The sequence below is a fragment of the Thamnophis sirtalis genome, unplaced genomic scaffold (genome assembly GCF_051295495.1).
Source record: "Thamnophis sirtalis isolate CommonGarterSnake01/CBP01778 unplaced genomic scaffold, rThaSir2_p1.2 scaffold_5, whole genome shotgun sequence".
Taxonomy (NCBI): Eukaryota; Metazoa; Chordata; class Lepidosauria; order Squamata; family Natricidae; genus Thamnophis; species Thamnophis sirtalis.
The window spans coordinates 107021019-107040304 of record NW_028261385.1 but is presented as its reverse complement, the minus strand read 5'-3'; the positions used below and the strand labels follow the sequence as shown (position 1 = coordinate 107040304).

At 40.3% G+C, this 19286-nt stretch overlaps 1 protein-coding gene across 1 annotated transcript; it reads left to right on the top strand.

Annotated features, from left to right (window-relative positions):
• The first annotated feature begins 175 nt into the window (after positions 1–175).
• On the top strand, positions 176–6453 carry RBP5 (retinol binding protein 5). The gene is made up of 4 exons (XM_014072587.2): positions 176–439; positions 1625–1803; positions 3837–3938; positions 6157–6453. Exons 1-4 carry the CDS (start codon positions 367–369, stop codon positions 6208–6210), a joined length of 408 nt encoding a protein of 135 aa, XP_013928062.1. The 5' UTR covers positions 176–366; the 3' UTR covers positions 6211–6453.
• The last annotated feature ends 12833 nt before the right edge of the window (positions 6454–19286 follow it).

The window sequence follows — 19286 nt, the reverse complement described above, 5'->3', positions numbered from 1 at the left end:
GTTGTTTCCCCCCCCCCCCCTCGTGGTTTTGTGTGATATGAGGAGAAAAAGGAGAAGGAGGAAAGCGAGAAGAAAAGGCTCCTGGCGCGGCTTCCCCCGCCCGCGCGGGCTGGAGCGGAGTGACTCTTAGGGCGGCGGGACTCGGCACTCCCGCGGCGCTACATAAAAGGCCGAGGGAGGGAGGGCTGGGAAAGAAGTCGAAGTCGAGGCGGCGGACCCAGCAACGCTCCGGCTGCGGGCTGTTTTCAACTGCCGTCTCTCTTCTCCCCGTCTTTCCTTCCTTCTTTCCACCCTTCCTTTCGGGGAGCCTTCCTCCAGCTGCCTTCCCATTTTCTTCCCGTGCCTTCGTCGGCCTCTTGTGCTGAGATGCCTCCCAATTTCAGCGGCTACTACCGCTTCGTCTCGCAGGACAATATGGAGAGTTATCTCCGTGCCTTGGGTAAGCGAACCTCTCTCTCTCTCTCTCTGTGTGTGTGTGTGTGTGTGTGTGTGTGTGTGTGTGTGTGTGTGTGTGTGTGTGTGTGTGTTTTGTTTTTTTCCCCCTCTCCCCGCCGCCAAATACCGTGTTGGCGATGAATGCTGGCGGGACTGGTTGGCGCCCAGAGTGCTTTCTGGCGGCTCCACATGGTTTAGGGCAGGGGTCTCCAACCTTGGTAACTTTAAGCCTGGCGGACTTCAACTCCCAGAATTCCCCAGTCAGCAAAGCAAAGTTGAAGTCCGCCAGGCTTAAAGTTGCCAAAGTTGGACACCCCTGATTTAGGGGAACCGCCAACCCTCGGATGGCAGTAATCTGGGCAGAGTTAAACTCCAGCATCTCTCTTTACACCTAAAAGGATAGCCTCCTCTTCCTGGGACTTTTCTTGATGGCACCAACCTAATTCCCCTTGCCCGATTTCAGAAAGGCTAAGCAGAGATGCTCCTGGCCAGAATTTAGATGGCAAAGCACCAGGGAGGAGCAGAGCTGACCTTAAGACAGAATACAGGGAAGCTGAGATGCCTTGGCAAACCACTTCCACTTTCTCAAGTAAACTACTGGGATGAGTTTACATCATCACTAGAGGCAATGCCTGATTCATGGAACTCTTGCCCTCCACCAACAATTTATAATCAATATCAATTTATCTTTTGAACCCCAAGCTCGTTGTGATTCTAGAGGATCACAGCACTTTCAAATGCAACCTTATTGCTGTATTAGAAATGGGGGAGAGAAATCTGCTTTGTGGCCTCAAATTAATTCCTGGCAGAAGTGAGATTTAAATGGGGATTTCCTGATTTGTAGCTCAGGGGTTTAGTCATTGCTTTGTTTTTAGGGCAGCTTGGTGAGAAAAGACTTGGCTATTAAACAAGTGTGTTAAAAGAATGGTTTGTCTTTGATTCAGATGTTTGCTGCATTGGATTTTGTGTGTGTGTGTGTGGGGTGTCAGTTAAAGACATTCTTGGTTTCATCTTCCTTTATTACTTGGCCAAAATGAGGAAGAACTGAGGTAATGTATACAGAGAAAATGGATAGCAAGGACATGGTTTCATGCATTGTTACTTGCTACTTATTCCCATTGCCTTTGGGGTACACAGAGACTGTCCTTCAACATTTATTTAACATTGGTCCTTGTAATCTCCCGATTAGATATCAATGTGGCCTTGAGGAAGCTGGTTTGTCTCCTGAAGCCAGACAAGGAGATCATCCACACCGGTGACCATATGATTATTCGCACCTTAACTTCTCTGCGAAACTATGTCATGGACTTTGACCTTGGGGTTGAGTTTGAAGAGAATTTGGAGGCAGTAGATGGACGCAAGTGCCAGGTAAGAGACAAAGGCTTTGGTGAAATGCAGAGAGAAATTGGGTCAGTGCCTTTCCACAAGAAAGAGCTTCTGGGTAGAAGAAACACATTATTTACATTCAGATTCTTGATCCAGAGTTGAACTGGATCTACAAAATTCTTCAGAGGCTGGTTTTCTGCCAATTTCCAAGCAAGCAATAGGGAGTTAATTCACACATTAATTCAATCTCATTTATACAACTAACCCAATTTTATAAGTAGTCTGTTTACACCAGGACTTTTACAACTATTCTTATGAACAGTGTCTGTGTTGGTTGCAGAATTTCCTGCTCCCAAGACCTATAAATCTCTTATGATAAACTGCTCACATGATGAAATAATTTGGACAAGTTTTTAATGCAAGCTAGAGCTTATCCATTATGTAAAATAAGCTCCATTTTAGCTGGCAAAACTTGCGATTGGTGGTAAAATGCATGTTGTAACAGACACTTAATGATGTCTCTTTCTTTCTGCAATACCAGGGAAGCAACAAACAGGAAATTTATTAAAATCCTGATAACTTTGGATTGAATTCAGACTAATGCTGAGTAGTTTTGTAGCCAGGCACACCACTACAGTTTAATGAATACTTTAATTTGTTTTGTGAATGAATCATTTCACCCATTTTCATAAGTGAAAGATGGATAAACTACTGTATTTAAACTACTGTATTTATCAGTTAAGCCAACCTGATCTTTTTTAAAACACATAGGATTATAGTTCCCATCATTCTCAGCCAATTTACGTAGATTGGGCTAAGCATACCATTACTTACTGTTGTAAGAAAACTTTCTTGAAAGGAAGTTACAATGCAGGGGAAAGGACAATGAATAACCTCTACATACATTTTAGGCTTTAGATAAAATATGTCAAGTATTTAAAGTGCCTGGAGTTATTATGGCACTCTTCAACAACGCTGGTAGTTAGCCAGTATTTCTTCAGATTGCTGACAGAGTTCAGAGAAAATGAATGGCTGAACTAAGAAATAAAATTTGGATTTAGAAATAATTAACCCATATATGTGACTTTGAACCATGGAAAAGTGAGCAGTGAGAATTGTATTTTCTGGTTAAGAGCTAAACTTCATACCCAGCTTTGGGTGTTTTCAAAGTCAGACCACAAAGAAAAAGTCTCAGTGTTAATGGGATAGGTTGCACATCACCCGTAACCCACATTCAACACACATTTCTCTTTCCATAGATCAGCCTTGCTAGGAGCCCATGGCCCAAAGAGTCTACAATTTAATTGTATTGCTGTGCTGGCTCTGATTGTCAAAAGTTGTGATTTCTCACTTCTGGAGTGCATTATATTGGAGAAGACATCATGTGTTGTAGCTGTACCTAAACAAAAGATTTTTATTGTAGCATGGATTTAGAGAGGAGCGTCAATTTTATTTCGTTTTGCTTTTCTCGGTTAAAGAATTGGGAAGAAATCCCTTGTCTTGGATTGGTCTAGACTAGAGTCCTTATTTCAAAATAAAGCTTAGGGATGAAGATGGAAGATACGATTAGGGCTTCTCTCCCCTGCAGCTATCTGGAACAATGGCTTCCTTTAGCATTACGGAAAGCCCTAATTTTTTCTTAACAGGGTGTCTCAGTTCTGGGGAAATTGGCACTCCCTGAGGAGGAAAAAAATCAGAACAGTTAGGAACACACATGTTTGGAAAGCTTAAATTCTGTCATGTACACACTTTAGTCATGAAGTAAAAAGGCAGCTTATTTGGGGTCTGCATCTATTGAGGTTTAGGCAGAATAGTTCCCAAGGGGATTTGCACACATAAGACTTTTAGGGATATCTTCACTTCCCATTTCTGTCTGTAACAAAATCAACAACGCGCCGTTAAGATAAGACTTTGTACTGGATGGCTGTTTGAACAGGGCCTGCATAACCCTGAGCTGCTTTTATTTTATGGCATGTTCTGCCTTGTTTCCAGCAGAAGGCCCTTTCCTATTTCAAGTGATGCCATTGCCCCTTTCTCTTCCCCCCACTCCCCTTGCTCCCTCCCTCTGCTTTCAGACAACTGTTTACTGGGATGGAGATCAGCTGGTGTGTGAACAGAAGGGAGAGAAACAGAACCGGGGCTGGAGGCACTGGCTAGAAGGGGATCAACTGCATCTGGTAAGGAGGAGTAAGCAATTTCCCTACTTCCACTCTCTTTTGCAAAAGCACAGAATGGGTCTTCTTCCCCAGCTCAGAAAAACCAAGAAGTCTGCCAACTTCTGTGCGCTTCCTCAGGGAGGCAATGGACTCTTGACAAAAACATCCTTCCCAAGAGTTCAAAAGTTCAGTCGGCTGAGCAAGGGAGCCACCCATTGTCCACACTCTTCTTTGAAATTTGACCACAGCTCCTGGGGCACCAGGGAAGGAGAGGAAATCAAAGCAGAGAATCCCTGCGCCTGACACTCAGAAGTTTAGCCTTGGTGCCAGTAAACAACATGGGTTTTTTTTTACAGCCGCCCCTCAGATAAGCGGTTCCAGTGGCAGTTTGCCAAAGATGGACTTTAGGCGTCTTTCTGAGCTGTGTCCTCTCATTGCAGTTCATGGCCTTTCCCTCTAGCACAGGATGCTGTGTTAAGTATGTAGGGAATGCTGACATCTGGACTAAATAAATACTCCAAAAACTTGTTTAAAAAAAAAACACCCTGAATTGTGATGATTGTATAGAGAAAAAGTGGGCTGCAGTATATTCTGAGAGATAGCCCGGTCTTACTGAAAAGTGTGCCACAAATTTCTAGCAAATATAAAATGCCTTGTAAGCCAGGCGTGTGAAAGTGTGAGAAAACAGATTGTTAGTAGTATAAGATAAACATCCCTCCCCCCAAATCTCCCCATTCAATAACAATCTTAAGCATTCTTTACTTAAAAAACACTTAAGTAATGTTTTTGCATTTTTAAATAATCATGCTAACTATAGTGTATTTTACAATAATGCTAACTTAATTATGAAGCCACATCTTTAATAATGGAATATTAGACTAATAATAAGAGTACTAAATTAGGCATTCTCTTCAGTCTCACCCCAAACCATATGGACAGAATACCCTAACTACGATTCTACACTGTTCTTCAGTTCACTGGCACTGCCTAAAAGCTAGAAAGTTAGAAAAGATTAAATAAATCCAAGCACAACCAATTGAACAGCTAGGTGAAAATTCATTTGCACTTTTCAGCATAAAATCGGTAGGGGTTTCCTCAGCCAGCCACTGGGGAATTCTGGGAGTTGAAGTCTTCGTGTCTTACAGTTGCTAAGACTGAGAAACACTCATCTAATGCTTCAAACTAAGAGATGGAGTTAAGTAATTTTAGACTCTGAACCTCATGTTTTGCCCCTTATCTATAGAGGAAAACAAACTTGTGGAATATGCCAGCTCTGGTAGATAGGGTTTTGCTCCAGAATTCTCCCCTGGTGGCATTCCTGATTGAAACAAGCTGTTTCTGTACTATAGCACAAATCCTTGGATCAACGCTCTGAAAGAAGCAGTAAAAAACTTAAGATCGTGATGGTATGAATCCACCTTGGAAGTTTTCCTTTGCAATTAAAATTAATGGGCATGAATACGCTTACAAACATTTTCTTTTCTTCAATGACTGTTGAGCTGCTCAACTTCCTAGGACCTAGTGGATTGTCTCTCCTGTTGATGGTGGTGGACGGGCGACAGGTTTGCCGTATCTAGTTGAATAAACAACCTGTAAGATTTGACCAAGGAGCTTCTTTCAAAAGCAAGAGGGGCCCCCAAACAGGGTGGAAACTCAGCACAAGACACATAGTACAACCGAAATGCCATTTGGTTGACTCTTCCCTCATGCCCTGCTACCTCATTTTAGGATAATTGGATTACTTTTGTAGATTTGAAAGCAGCCGGCTACTAAAAGTATCCACACAAATCTTTTTGTAGGCCTTTGAAGTTTGCCGTGTATCATCCCCCCTTTCCCCAGCATCTGACACAACAGCCTTATGCTTCAACATCTTTTTTGTGAATGTGCCCATTTTTATGAATGTTATCTATTTTGAGCAATACAAACAGTTTTTGTAAACTTTTTTTCCCTGCTGAAATGTAGCTGCTTGGGACATTGTTTTCAGCACTTCCCTTTAATATATGCACAGAGAATTGTGTATCTGGAAAACTGTGAATTAATGAAGAAGGTTGTCTGTAGGCTTGGAAGGTGCAAAGTAGAGATGTTCACACTGGGATTTCTGTTGTATTTCTATTGTTTTTGTGCGAGGTACAAATAAAAACCAAACTGAACCTATTTGCTGGCTGGCAGATGACAATTTCCTCTAGGGATTCAAGCATAACTGGACTTCCTGATTCTTGACTGACCATTTTTCTTCTAGCGCATGACAGCAGAGAATGAGGTTTGTGTCCAGGTTTTCCAGAAAGTGAAGTGACCTCAAACATCTACCTGATGTGATGTGCCAACTTCCAGATGGACCTGGTATGGGAGACCAAACCAGATGCAGAATCAAGCAAATTCTTCATATCTTTTCCTAATCTTTCATTTTTGGATTAAAAATGAGTGCATTTTTAATGACCAAATGTGTGCATTTTTTAATTAGTGACTGAGATATATAAGCAATATGCTTCCAATCATCTTCCTGCTTTTCAGATTAAAACTTCTATGTTTAACTATTTCTCTCTGAAGTGACAGACTGTATTTTGACTACGTCATTATAATTTGGAGTGTGGGGCCTCGTGCAGCTGATTATTTATCCAAACCCAAACATCTGGCAATGTAGTTACAGTTTGAACATCTTAAGAATATGGGTTCTCCTGACAGTACAAAAAAATTATCCTTGCAAATATATTGTTACCGAGCCAGACCTAGTGCTGGGGAAAGACAGCATCTTACATAAATGTAGCTAGTTAAGTGATAATTTCCGTGGCACGACATAACCGCGAAAGTCAAAAGCGCGCCAACAACACCGCGGCGCTAAAACCGCGATGTCAAAAGCGTGCGACAACAGCGCGCCGACAACCGCGCGCCGACAGAAGCGCGATTTAACTTAAGGTAAGGTTTAGGGTTAGGTTTAGGGTTAGGTGTAGGGTTAGGTTTAGGGTTAGGTTTAGGGTTAGGTTTAGGGTTAGGTTTAGTTAGGTTTAGGGTTTGGTTTAGGGTTATTTTTAGGGTTATGTTACAGCACGCTTCTGTCGGCGCGCTGTTGTCGGCGCACTGTTGTCGCACAGTTTTGACGGCGCGGTTTTGTCACTGCGCTTTAGTGACACGCGCTTTAGTTGACCGCGGTTTTGTGGTGGAACCATAATTTCTTTGCAATTTGAAAAAAATTAGCAAGAAAGCATATGCTGGCAACCAAATTCTTCTATAGATGAGGAGGGCTTGTGAATAGGTTGCAGAAAGGAAAGAATTTAGTTTTTGGATTGGAGAAATTGAGTAAGCATTGAGAAAAAAGGAAACTGGAACTTTAAGAAAGAGAAATCTTTTCAGAATAAGAATTCTGTCATCCTAAGCAGGAGAAGGAAGTGATTTATCACATCAAATTCTCTGCCTGAGAACTTTGGTAAGAGGAGATTGTTAAATAACGGACAGAGCCATGAAATCCTTTCAGTTTAGGAAGGAAATAAACACTGACGCTCAATAAATCAGAGATGAATAGCACACAATGCTACTCTGGAAGCTTCTTAAAGGTTTGCTTTGGCTGGGAACAGAAATTTTGCACATGGCTGAAGGGAAGCTGAAGTTTAGCAGTTGGCATATTGGATTTGCTGCTTGTCGAAGTACAGTTCTGTGGTTTTCCAGAAATGTGTTCCTGACTGCTGGTTTCAGTGTTGATTGATTGTCATTCAAATGACTCTGTACATCCCAATCATTGCCTTGACTCCATTGGTCCTGCTTGGCCAGCCTCGCTTGAGTTCTTTGGAATAAAAGTTTCTTCAACCAAGTCATTCAGGAGAAGTTTCCAAAAAATTCAACATGATGGTTGTGATGGTGTGATCAAAGCTTGTACAGATGGCACATAAAAACAGGTTGAGGTTGGATTGTACTATTGTGGCCATTACTATTTTTTTAACCGCATTCTGCAGACATCCCTGACTTTATTCCAGGCACTAGCATTTGGCAATTCTGCCTCCTTTTTCTACAACTGTTGAATCTACTTGTACAAATGCATCTACATTTACCAAATCTTCTGTCACACATACATCAAGCACACACAAACACACACACACACACACACACACACCGTCCAACATCATATACTCCCCTTTCCCCTCAACTCATATAAACCAAAAGAAGAATTCCACGCTAGTAAATATAAATAATTCAGAAACTCTATGGAGGAACAAAAAGCATTCATCTTCATTGTTTCTTTTTTTTTAAAAGTTAGCCTTTGAACTCTGATGTTTGTGAAGTGCAATCATGCCTGATAACCAACCTTATTACCAACAATTAACAAATCATCAATTAATAACACAACCACACTCAGTGCATTCGGTGGCCAGTCCTCATTGGAACTACATCTACATGGAGGGAAGCATGCAGCGGGCTACCTCAAAGTTCTGTCTCAGGCCCATGACTCTTCAACATCTTCATAAATGATTTATATGGGGAAATAGAAGGGAAACTCATCAAATTTGCTGAGGACACTAAGCTGGAGGAAATTGCCAATATTTTAGATGATAGGCCCAAGATTCAGAAGGACTTTGACAGACTGGGCCTTATTCAATGCAATTAAGTGCTGGGAAAAACAAGGTCCTACTCATAGGCAGGAAAAAGCAAATGCAGAGTGACAGAACAGGTGGTATCTGTCTCAACAATAGCAACTGTGAGAGGGATCTAGGTGTCCTAAGAGACCGCCACATAATTATGAGGCAGCAGTATGCTCCAGCTGCCAAACTGCTAATGCAATACTAGGTTGCATCAACGGAGGGATAGTACCAAAATCATGTGAAGTGATAGTACCACTTTATACTGCATTGGCAAAATCACACTTTGAATCACCACAATAAAAAAAAGATTTTGAGATCCTAGAAAGAATACAGAGAAGAGCAGCAAAGATGATAAGAGCCTGGAAGCTATACCGTATGGAGAACAATTGAGGGAACTTCTAGTCTGATGAAGAGAAGGATCATTGTGATATGACAGCAGTCTTCCAAGACCTGATGGACTATTCCAAAAGGAATAGGGATCAACCTATTCGCCAAAGCACCTGAGGGCAGGAAAAGAAATAATGGGTGGAAGATCACTAAAAAGAGATTCAGCCTAGAACTAAGGAGAAATTTTTGACAGTGAGAACAATTAATCAGTAAAACTGTCAGGTCTGTCTCCGTTCAAATCTTAAGAAAGAAAAATGCCCAACTCCATAGATTTAGAAAAAATGTACTTTTTTAAAGGAATGAACTGATAGCAGCAAAATCAAAGTCACCCCAAATACCTCCTCCCTGGGTCTAGCCCATAAAGACCAACCAGCATCCAATAGGATGTTACGGGGAATCTTTTCAGCAGGTGCTGGATGCCTCTGGAGGCAAACGATGGTTGGCCTTTGAAACGTCCAAACAACTCCACTCCATTGATGGGTAGCAAGCAACCATCCTTCCAATTCTCATGGGAACACTTCAAGCCAGCTCACTTCCCCACCTCAAATGTCAAAACCCCCTCCCCATCTTTTTTCTGTGGCAACTGAGGGAAAGCAAGCTGCAAACCGCATTCTGGAGTTCTGTCTGACAAAAACTTGACAGCTTGCCTATGGAAGTTGTGGGTCTCCATCATAGGAGGTTTTCAAGAAGAGATGTCAAGTTTGTCTGAATGGTATAGGGCACGGGTGTCAAACTCACTGCATCACGTTGCCATCATTTGACATTTCGTGATATTTTCCCATTCACGGAGCTGGGGTGGGCGTGCCCTGCACATGACGCATCTGGCCCATGAGCCACCAGTTTGACACCCCTGGTATAGGGTATCTTTGCTCAGCAATGGGTTGGGCTAAAAGACCTCCAAGATTCCTTCCACCCTATTATTCTATATTCTATGATAATATTAGATTATTGGACGTCACCTAGAGTCACTTTCTGTGACACTGTGAGATGGGCAGTCATATAAATTTTATTAAAAAATAAATAAATATTTCAGAAGCAGAAGGAAAGCTGAAAAATAATTCTAATGATCAGAAAAAGAGGTCAGCCCCAAACATCATATGGTTAAAAATAAACATCTATTAATCATGTATGAAAGATTGGTTACCCTAAATTGAAAGACTGCTTTTAAAGATGAAGTTTTGTTTCACCATAAAATAAGGTCGCAATATCCTATTTTTAGAAGCACCTGAGGTGAACTTGAATTTTTGTTTTGTTTTAACTCAGAATTGCTTACGATATTCAAAATATAAAATAGAACATTTTCCACAAAGTAACTACATTTGATGCTGTACAACTCTCAGACAGCAACTTTTTCAGGCTGAAGGATGTACTGAGTGGCATACCTTTAAAAAATATTGTGAGAACAAAGAAACAAGTGGGACCAAGACCCAAAACTATTTTTAAAATAAGTTTATTCAACTCTAAATGAGGTTCATCACAGTTGCACAGTCCTATATTTAATCACAGTTTTCTTTAAGACATTCAATGCTACAAATTTGTAGTAATGTTGGGAGACGGAGGCCCTTGGGAGTGCCTAAGCATCTCAGGCTATACCTCTGCTTTAAATTATTACATTACTGTAACCTTGGACCAACTTATAAGACAGTGAATCCTGTAAGGATTTGGACATCTCTGTCTACAAAAGAATAAATATCCCTTGGTTAAATCTTAGATGTTGTGCATCCTTTACATCTTTGAAAATGAGTTCATGTTCATCGCCTCTCATTTTTGCTACTGTGACAAGGGTCCTTCCAAATCTGTGGCTGTTTTGAAATTGAACACATCGGCTGACATGTCCTACTTCCCCTCTGCTATCTCCAGCTCAGGTTTCTCCCAGCCAGGCATACAGATAAGCCCAGGAACAGTGCTACGTTAGCAAGAAACCTAGCATCCTCATGTCACTTGCAAGATTCATAGATAATACACTACACCAACAATGCTCATTTCCAATACCATTTGTGCCTGCTCAGCAAAAGGAGTCTTGTCTATTGTACTCATCCATGTAAAAGATTACCTTACTGAATACTTTGCAAACCAATAGACATGTAATAAATGGACATAAATTTGTGGGCTGTGTGAGTTGAGTGGAGTGGGGATGCTTTAGATATCTTTGCCTCTGGCTTATTGTTTCTCTTCTTGCGCTGATTATAAATTCATGAAGCATTGAAAATGGAGGAGCTATAAACTAGAATGAGAACCATGATTACAAGGAAGGAGCTAAAAGGCTGATCTGCTGATATTCTCTACTACTTATTCACCTGGGATACGTTATGATTTGTTGAAAGCACAACTCCAGTTTTGCTCCTGGAGCAAATTGCACATGCATTTGGTTTGCTAAAGCTTGAGAACAATAAAGGGAAAAGGAACAGGGGCCATGAAGGATGCCTGTCACATGGGTTAATTGTTCAGGCAGTCCCCATTTAGTGACTGCCTTGTACAGCAACCATTTGTAGTTACTATGGTGATGAAAAAGTAACTTTGAGATCAATTCCCACATTTGCAACCTTTAGCTGAAGGTGGCGCAGTGGTTAGAATGCAGTACTGCAGGGTAATTCTGCTGACTGCCGGCTGCCAGCAGTTTGGCAGTTCCAGTCCCACTGGCTAAAGGTTGACTCAGCCTTCCATCCTCCCAAGGTCAGTACAATGAGGACCCGGATTGTTGGGGACAATAGGCTGACTCTGTAAACTGCTTAGAGAGGCTGTGGAGCACTGTGAAGATCAAAATTCAGACACTTAGCAACTGGGTCATATTTATAACAGTTGCAATGTCCCAGAGTCCTGTGGTCACATTTTGCAACCTTCTGACAAGCAAAGACAATGGGGAAGCCAGATTCACTTAACAACCATGTGACTAACTTAACAACTGCAGTGATTCACTTAACAACTGTGGCAAGGAATGTTGTAAAATGGGGCAGAATTCACATAACAGACATTTTGGGCTTAATTGTGATCGTACATCAAGGAATACCTGTAGATATGCTGTTTGCATCTTGCCTATGTATGTGACTTGTCCTCCTTCCCCCCCATACCATAGACATCTGAGGCAGCAGTGCCCATGCATTACCTGGACGTTCCCCCTAAGTCTTTCTCAAAGAATATATTTTACCACCTAAACTATTCTGACCCAAATGACCATCAAGCCACCATTAAGTTTTCAGGATTCTCTAGACAGACAACTATCAACTTTATATAGTACTTCTTTATAATAGTCAATGTGTAAACAGCGACTCCTCTTTCTCCTCTTCCTCCTCCTCCTCTTTTACCACTTCACTTGTCGAGGGAGATACATTGTTAATTGATGTTGTTGTAGTGTATCTTTGATGTTGTTTCTCCATCTTCTTCTGGGTCCCTGCCTCATGTTCTTTGACCTTCTCCCCTTTTTGTATATGTATATGTATATTAGATAAACATTATCTAATGCACAAAACATCCACAGGTAAGATTATTGCAGTGTCATTATGTTTCAGCCAATAGCCTGTTCCCAATCTCATCTAGAATCAGTTATAAACAGAGAAACACTCAAATTTATTATTTATTTAGTTCCCTTTACAGCCATTTGACATAATAATATCCTTGGTCTGTAATAACTATGGAAAAGAAATAGCTATGAAACTTAAGTTAAAAACCTAATTTGGTATCATATCCTGTTGTGACTCAGCAGCAGTCTTCTGTGAGTCTTTTCGGAATGCAAGATTAACGATGCAGCTGGGGCTCGTTAATGGGGTTTCGGGGATAAAAAGACAGATGGTGCCACGCCCTAGTTGCAGGAGTCAACGTTCCTTCGTGCATTCCTTGGTTGGTACAACATTGCTTGATCATCAATCGTGGTGTAAGTAAGATACACTTGGATAAGTGTTTTGTGTTTCCTGCAACCCTGATTCAAGGCTACACTTGGAGAAGTGCATTGCTTGTAAGAGTTGTTTTGTTTTTCATTCCGTTATCTGGTCAGAGACTGTATTTATGTTATTTTTGGGCTCGCAGCCAGTTTGAGCCGAGAACTGATAAAGAGAGTCCTTTTAAGTTTGTCTCTTTGCCGTTTGTTAAGAGCCGAGAAGGGGGGACAGAACAATATCCTAACTTCTTTTCCTTTCATCCTGTTCTGCCCCGGGCATTGTAGGCTTGCTCAGGGCATGCAGTTTAACTCCACGCTTAGGAATCTCTTTCAAATCAAGTTTATTATCAGGCATTCTTAATAGCAAAACTTACAGTTCAGTGTAAAGATACTTCTGACCTTTCATGATCTGTCCCATCACGTAGTGTAAAAAGACAGTGGTTTTATTCCCCATGCTGAGTGGAGATACAAGCTCCCATTCTGGCTCACAACGGCATTCCAAACTGACTGGCTATAAACTTTGCATCTGGGTATAATGCCCCAGAGGCCAATCGTATGCAGAGATGTGATCACATGTCATGGAACTACATTTCCCATAAGGCAGTCTCTGCCTACATTTCTAATGAGATAGTTTCTTAAAGGAGACAGTTCTTAATTCCTACACTAGCTATATATCACTGGGGCAGCACACTCCCCACCTGGAATTATAAATTCCACTATCAACTAACTTTTAACTAAAGGCAAACAAAGGCATGGCATAAAACAATGCAAACTTGACTAATTAACTAATTAGTAATAACTAATAACTAATTAACTAATTAAAATAACAGAAGCATAACATTGATATGCAAACCTAGCTAACTAATTAACCGAGTTACACAAAAGCATAGCATCAAACAGTGCAAACAATGATGTAAACACAAAGCATGCAAAGCTTGAGGTTCAATCTTCTAGTTCAGTCTTCCGTAGCAGCAGTACCAGGTCAGTGTTTGGTCTGGTGTAGAGCTTCTGGTGGAAGTCTGCTGGTCGTGACCTGACTCTAGTGGCTTTACAACTTGAACTTTCACCTGGCGAAGTGATTCATCATCACTGGGTAGGATTTGGTGCACAAGTCCCATAGGCCGTGAGTTTGAATGGACATTAGTCCCTTAGGCCATGAGTTCCAATACATGTCTTTGGGAACAAAGTTCCCTGCTTGTGCTGGCCAGTCACCTGTCTTCAGGATCAGCAAGGTGGCTGGGGTGAGGACAGTTGGGTTTTCAGGACCCAAAAACTCTGGAACCAAAGGTTGAGCATTGATGATAGCTGCCACCTCTGCCATGAGGGTGGTAAGGATGATCACAGCTAAGCCCAACACGAGAGGTCTCTGTCTGGAGAAGCGTTTGAAGTGAGCTGGTTCTTGGGACTAGTTGAAGGGTAGTTGTGGTGCTAGTTTCACCTTTTCCATTATGAAACCAATGTGAACGCTGTTCTCCCCACTGTAGACCCTGGTGTATCCTACGACTGCTATTGCCTTCGTTGTGGCAACAGGAGAGATGGGAATGTACGTGCATTGCACAGGAACACTTTGGAGACAACTCAGGGAGGCACACCACATTTCCCATTCTTGCTTCTGTTGGTTGTGATGTTTGTCACTGGACCATATGAAATATAGGTAGTTTCGACGGTCTTCTCTGACAAGGACTAAGTAGAACATCTGCTGGATGTTGTCCATGATGGCTGTGGCTTCCTTTCTGGAGTAAATGAGCATGCTGAGCAGACTGATGGTGAGGTCAGGTCCTGTGAGAAGGACCTTGGTCAGAGAGAGGCCTTGAAATTGCATGCTGGCACCGAAGACTACTCGAATCTGACCTGGCTTTTGTGGGTGGTACACTCCAAAGGATGTCAGGTACCAGCATTCCTCATCATTTCTCAGAGGTGGAGCAAGTTTTGCGTGTCCGTTCTGGACCATCTTGTCTAGGAACTCCACTAAATGAGTTTTCATTTCGGGCTTCCTGTTTATGATTTGTCTCAGATTTAAGAGGCAAGAGAGCGGTTGCTCATGGTTGTTTGGAAGCTGTTGCCTGGGTATCCGGAAGGGTAGTGGAGTCATCCAATTCTTGGTAGTCTCCTGTTGAAGCTCTTTGTCCATGAGCCTTAGAAATTCTTTGTCCTCTATTGACAAGACCAAGTCATTGTCTTCTTTGCTGATCTGGAACACTGTTGCTTCTAAAACTGGTTTGATTGAGAAAGTCATGAAGTGTTCTTTACACGGTCTCGAGTGGGATGTTGTTGCATTACTGAGAGTGGAGATTGTGAAGACATTTGCATGGGTAGGAACCTGCGGCTGATTGACACAAACCACCCTGAAGATACCCCTTCTGGGTTCTGTTTCAAGGGCAAATGGAGAGCCCCTTATGCCCTTGATCACTTCTTGTGGGGTGAAGGCGTCAGGGGTGTCTGCTCCCGGCAAGATCAGGATTTCGGCTTTGGGAATTAGAGCAGGAAAGTGATTAGCCATGTGCTTCAGATGAGGTTTGGTGCTTGCTAACTCTGGTGTCGCAATCTGACTGTGATCATCTGGTGGGTTGTCCCCTTCTAGTAATGGCGGCGGTTGGAACTGTGCACTCCCATCTAACGCTTCTATGCAGAATCCATTGACTTCCCTCCTTACCATGCACTGGGACCCGGTGCATGTTGATGTCATGATGTGCGTTTCTTCACTTTGGACATTGATGAGACTGTCGAATATTGAGTCTCGTGATCCAGATTGAGATTCTCCTCCTTGTTCTTGTTATGGTGGGGCTTAATTAGAACTGTCCTTGATGATTGCACATCTTTTTTTTTGCAAGAAATTTTTATTTTTATTAAACAAACAACACAAAAAAATCATCTTATATATATATACACACACACATACATACATACATACATACATACATACATACATACATGCATACATACATACATACAGATAGATAGATTTACAACCCCCGGTATGCCCAAATATGGGAGGAAGATCACTACTTCCATTCTCTGTCCATCAGCTCGTCACAAGAGACCATCCAGACAGAAACCCAATATTATTACTGTTGCCTTTGTTAAATTTGTTGTATTTGTGCTGAAAAATAAATAAAGGGAGACTAGTATAGATCTATTTCAAGCTATTTAGCTCTCATCAGCTAGCCATACCCTTACTGGGATTCGAACCTGTGCTGTATTGCATCTTAGGCAGATGTCTTAACCATTAAGCCACAGGTCCTCCTCCTTATCAGCTTGAGCCAGGGAGGTAAGTATATATTTTGTGTCACAACCCCTGGTATGCCCCAATTATGGGAGGAAACTCCCATAATTGGGACATACATACATACATACATACATACATACATACATACTTAACTGTATCCCTTATCCTTATCATTCCATTATTAGTTGTTATAATTAATATTGGTTAACAGAAGATCCTTTACTGTTTATATCCATTTTCTTTTCATCAAACCAACACATATGTGTACTTTATTGCTGTTATCGATTATTTATTTATAATCTAAAAGTTACTAAATTACTACTTACTAATTATAAGATTTAGTTAATTTTTTGTTATCAACTTTCATATATCCAATAACATTACACCTTTATAGCATATTCAAATTAAGAATTAATTAACAGAATTTCTAAGCCTTTTTTTTCCAAGTCACTGTTTGGACTTGGTTACCCAGTGACTCTTGCTGTACTGAGCTTGGAATCTGGACTTGTGCAACAGGGGTGCTATCTGAGGGGAGTCTGAATAAACACCTGTAGAACTCTTGCCATGCATGTACTGTATGTGGAGAGTGGGGCAGCACAGGAAGGACAATTCCATGCTATCCCTCTTACCTTGCCAGTCAATTCCCTCCCTCTCTCTCCAGTTGTAGGCACTGAAGATGCTGCATATTATAGAAATCAATGTAAACGAAGGGAAATTTTGCTTTTCACATTGTATTAAATACGGATTGCATTTCAGCAGAGATATCACAAAAGAGTGCTTAGATAATATGGGGAAATGTAAGTGGAATCCCAAACCTAGAAGTCCCATATGCTAATTCTTTTCTATTTTAGTTGAATCCCAATCTTTTTTTAAATAAAATTTTTATTTTCAAACAAACACAAACACACAAAACATATAACCTAAAAACCTCTTGAACTGCATACAGTGTGTCGGTTGGTTACAAGGTCTTTCTGCGTCCTTTCCATAGTCATCACTTGAGCCTTATCAAAAATCACATATTGTCAATCAAATATCTTTGTATACATTATTATTATACTTCATTTGTTTGATTATCACTATTGATTCTCCACTTTAAACAAGGTATTCTAAATATGTATCCATTTATGTTATAATGATTCATTATATCATCTTCAATATATCCAATAATAAAGAATTGTTTATATACTATTCTGTCATTCTATTATTTTAGCATTGATAACATTCTCTAATAATTTTCAATTTCATATTTTTCCATTATTAGTATCATCAATCTAATAAACATGTATACAAATTGTTATAATTGTAAAACATCCATTAAGCATAGCTATTATTACATCCTTTTTATAAGAAACATATTAAATTGGAAGTAAATTTATATTATGGCATTTCATTACATCATACTGAAATCATCCAATGATATTACATCTTTATATTCTATTATATATAGAATCATTTATCTTTTTTTTTAAAGGTTTTTCAACATTATCTCCATCATTCTCACTTACAGTTTGTATAAAATTTCATATTATCAATCTAGTATATATAAATGCTTTATTACCATTATTGATCATTTATTTGACTATAGCTATTATTTCTTTGTCTTATACATAGTACTCAAAATTTAACTACATTTAACTAAATTTTATTGTGACATTTCATTTCCTCATCCTGTATCCTTCCAGAATTAGTGCAATCCAATATCTCTTGCCATTTGTAAAATCTGTATTCTAATTGTTTTCTTGACAAGTCTTATGTAGACTTCTTTTGACAACTTGTTATTCATTGCGTACCTTATAAAGATTTGAAACCCTCTATCTGTTCCTTTCATCAGCTTGACTTTTGTTATCGCTGGTGCTTCTGCCAAAATTACTCTCAATGTTTCTGCCAAATTTTCTCCCCTTTCTTCATCTATATTTTGACATCTGAGATAGAGTTCCAGTTCATCTATCTCTCCTTTCTGTATTTCATACTTATCATTTCCCTCTACTCTCAATTTGCTGTCAGTGTCAACAAATTTCTTTTCACTTTCACATATCTCTGTGGTTTTTTTGAACTCTGTCCTCAAATTTCATCCTTGTTTTATAAGTATTCTCAACTCTTCCCTCCGTACTTTCTGTATTTAGATCTATAATTTCAAGTTTCTTTTCAATTCTCTCAGTGATTATTAAGACTTTTTGAATTTCTAGCATAATTCTTTGCAATGTTAGTCCCTTTTCTTCTTCATATTGGGCCATTTTTCCAGGTTATAAATACTGCCACTAAAACATCCAAGGTTTTTGCTAGGTTTCAAACAAATTCAGTAAAGTTTTTCAGGTCAAAGCTTTCTCTTTCCTTCAAAGAAACACCTGTATAAAAAAGACGTTTTCCACTGACCCTTTCAGTAAACAAAGCCAATAGCTTTGTAGTATCAGATGTTGCCAAGCCTCTAGCCTCTAGATGGCAGTGTTACATCCTTTCCCTCTGTTTTTGCCTCTCTTTCTAAGCTCCAAACTCCAGAAGAGAAGAAAAAAAATGTTTAAAGATTATGATCTGGCCAAGCCTGGCAAGGAAAGAAACTTTTAATTCACAAATACAAAAAATGGAAAAAGTATAGAGGAAAAAGGGGGAAAAAAGGCCAGTCCAGTTTAAAAGTAAGGGGCACTTGTAAAAAGTCCATCCATAGAAAACAAACAAAATTAAAGTGAAAAAGATAATACAATAGTTTTAAACCAGGGTTAATTCACCGCTTGCTTCCTTCTGTCTTCAATTTTATTTTAACTCTAAATCTTTTGGGTTTTCTCTAATAATAAGGATTTTTCTCACCATTTTGACACACTGTCTCTCCTATTCTGCTTCCATTTCAGGGGTCTGTCCCAACCTTCTGCAGCCATATTGGCTGCTTCTCTTGTTGCCAGCAAAAAGAGCTTTTTCCTGGATCGATCAGAGGCTTTGCGATGCCCCTGAGATCACAGGACGTGCCCTTCTCTATCATCATTCCTTCAGAATGGTTTAGATCCAAAAGGATCGTCCAGCAACAGAGATATCGACAGCAATCCTGGAGCCCCAAGATTGCATGTCATGTCGTAGAGACGTCAGGCCCCTCTTCTCGAATCACAATCTTAATATCCTTCCCAAAGCACCAGTTGTATTCACTTCCATTCTAACTGCTGACTTATGAATAATAAAACCCAGTCATTTTAAATTGACAATTCTTGCATGTAATGCAATCCAGGTAGACATAACTTATGCAAGTCATTTTTTTTAGCCAGGAGCTACATATGACATTACTATTGTTTGCAGTGAATAAATCATATCTGCAACAACCTCTGACCTATAGG

What these genes read in the sequence shown, in the direction of transcription:
- RBP5 (XM_014072587.2), top strand. Translation starts at nt 367, where the DNA reads ATGCCTCCCAATTTCAGCGGCTACTACCGCTTCGTCTCGCAGGACAAT. An exon ending in GAGTTATCTCCGTGCCTTGG is followed by an intron (nt 440 to 1,624) that starts GTAAGCGAACCT and finishes TCTCCCGATTAG; the next exon opens with ATATCAATGTGGCCTTGAGG. An exon ending in TAGATGGACGCAAGTGCCAG is followed by an intron (nt 1,804 to 3,836) that starts GTAAGAGACAAA and finishes CTCTGCTTTCAG; the next exon opens with ACAACTGTTTACTGGGATGG.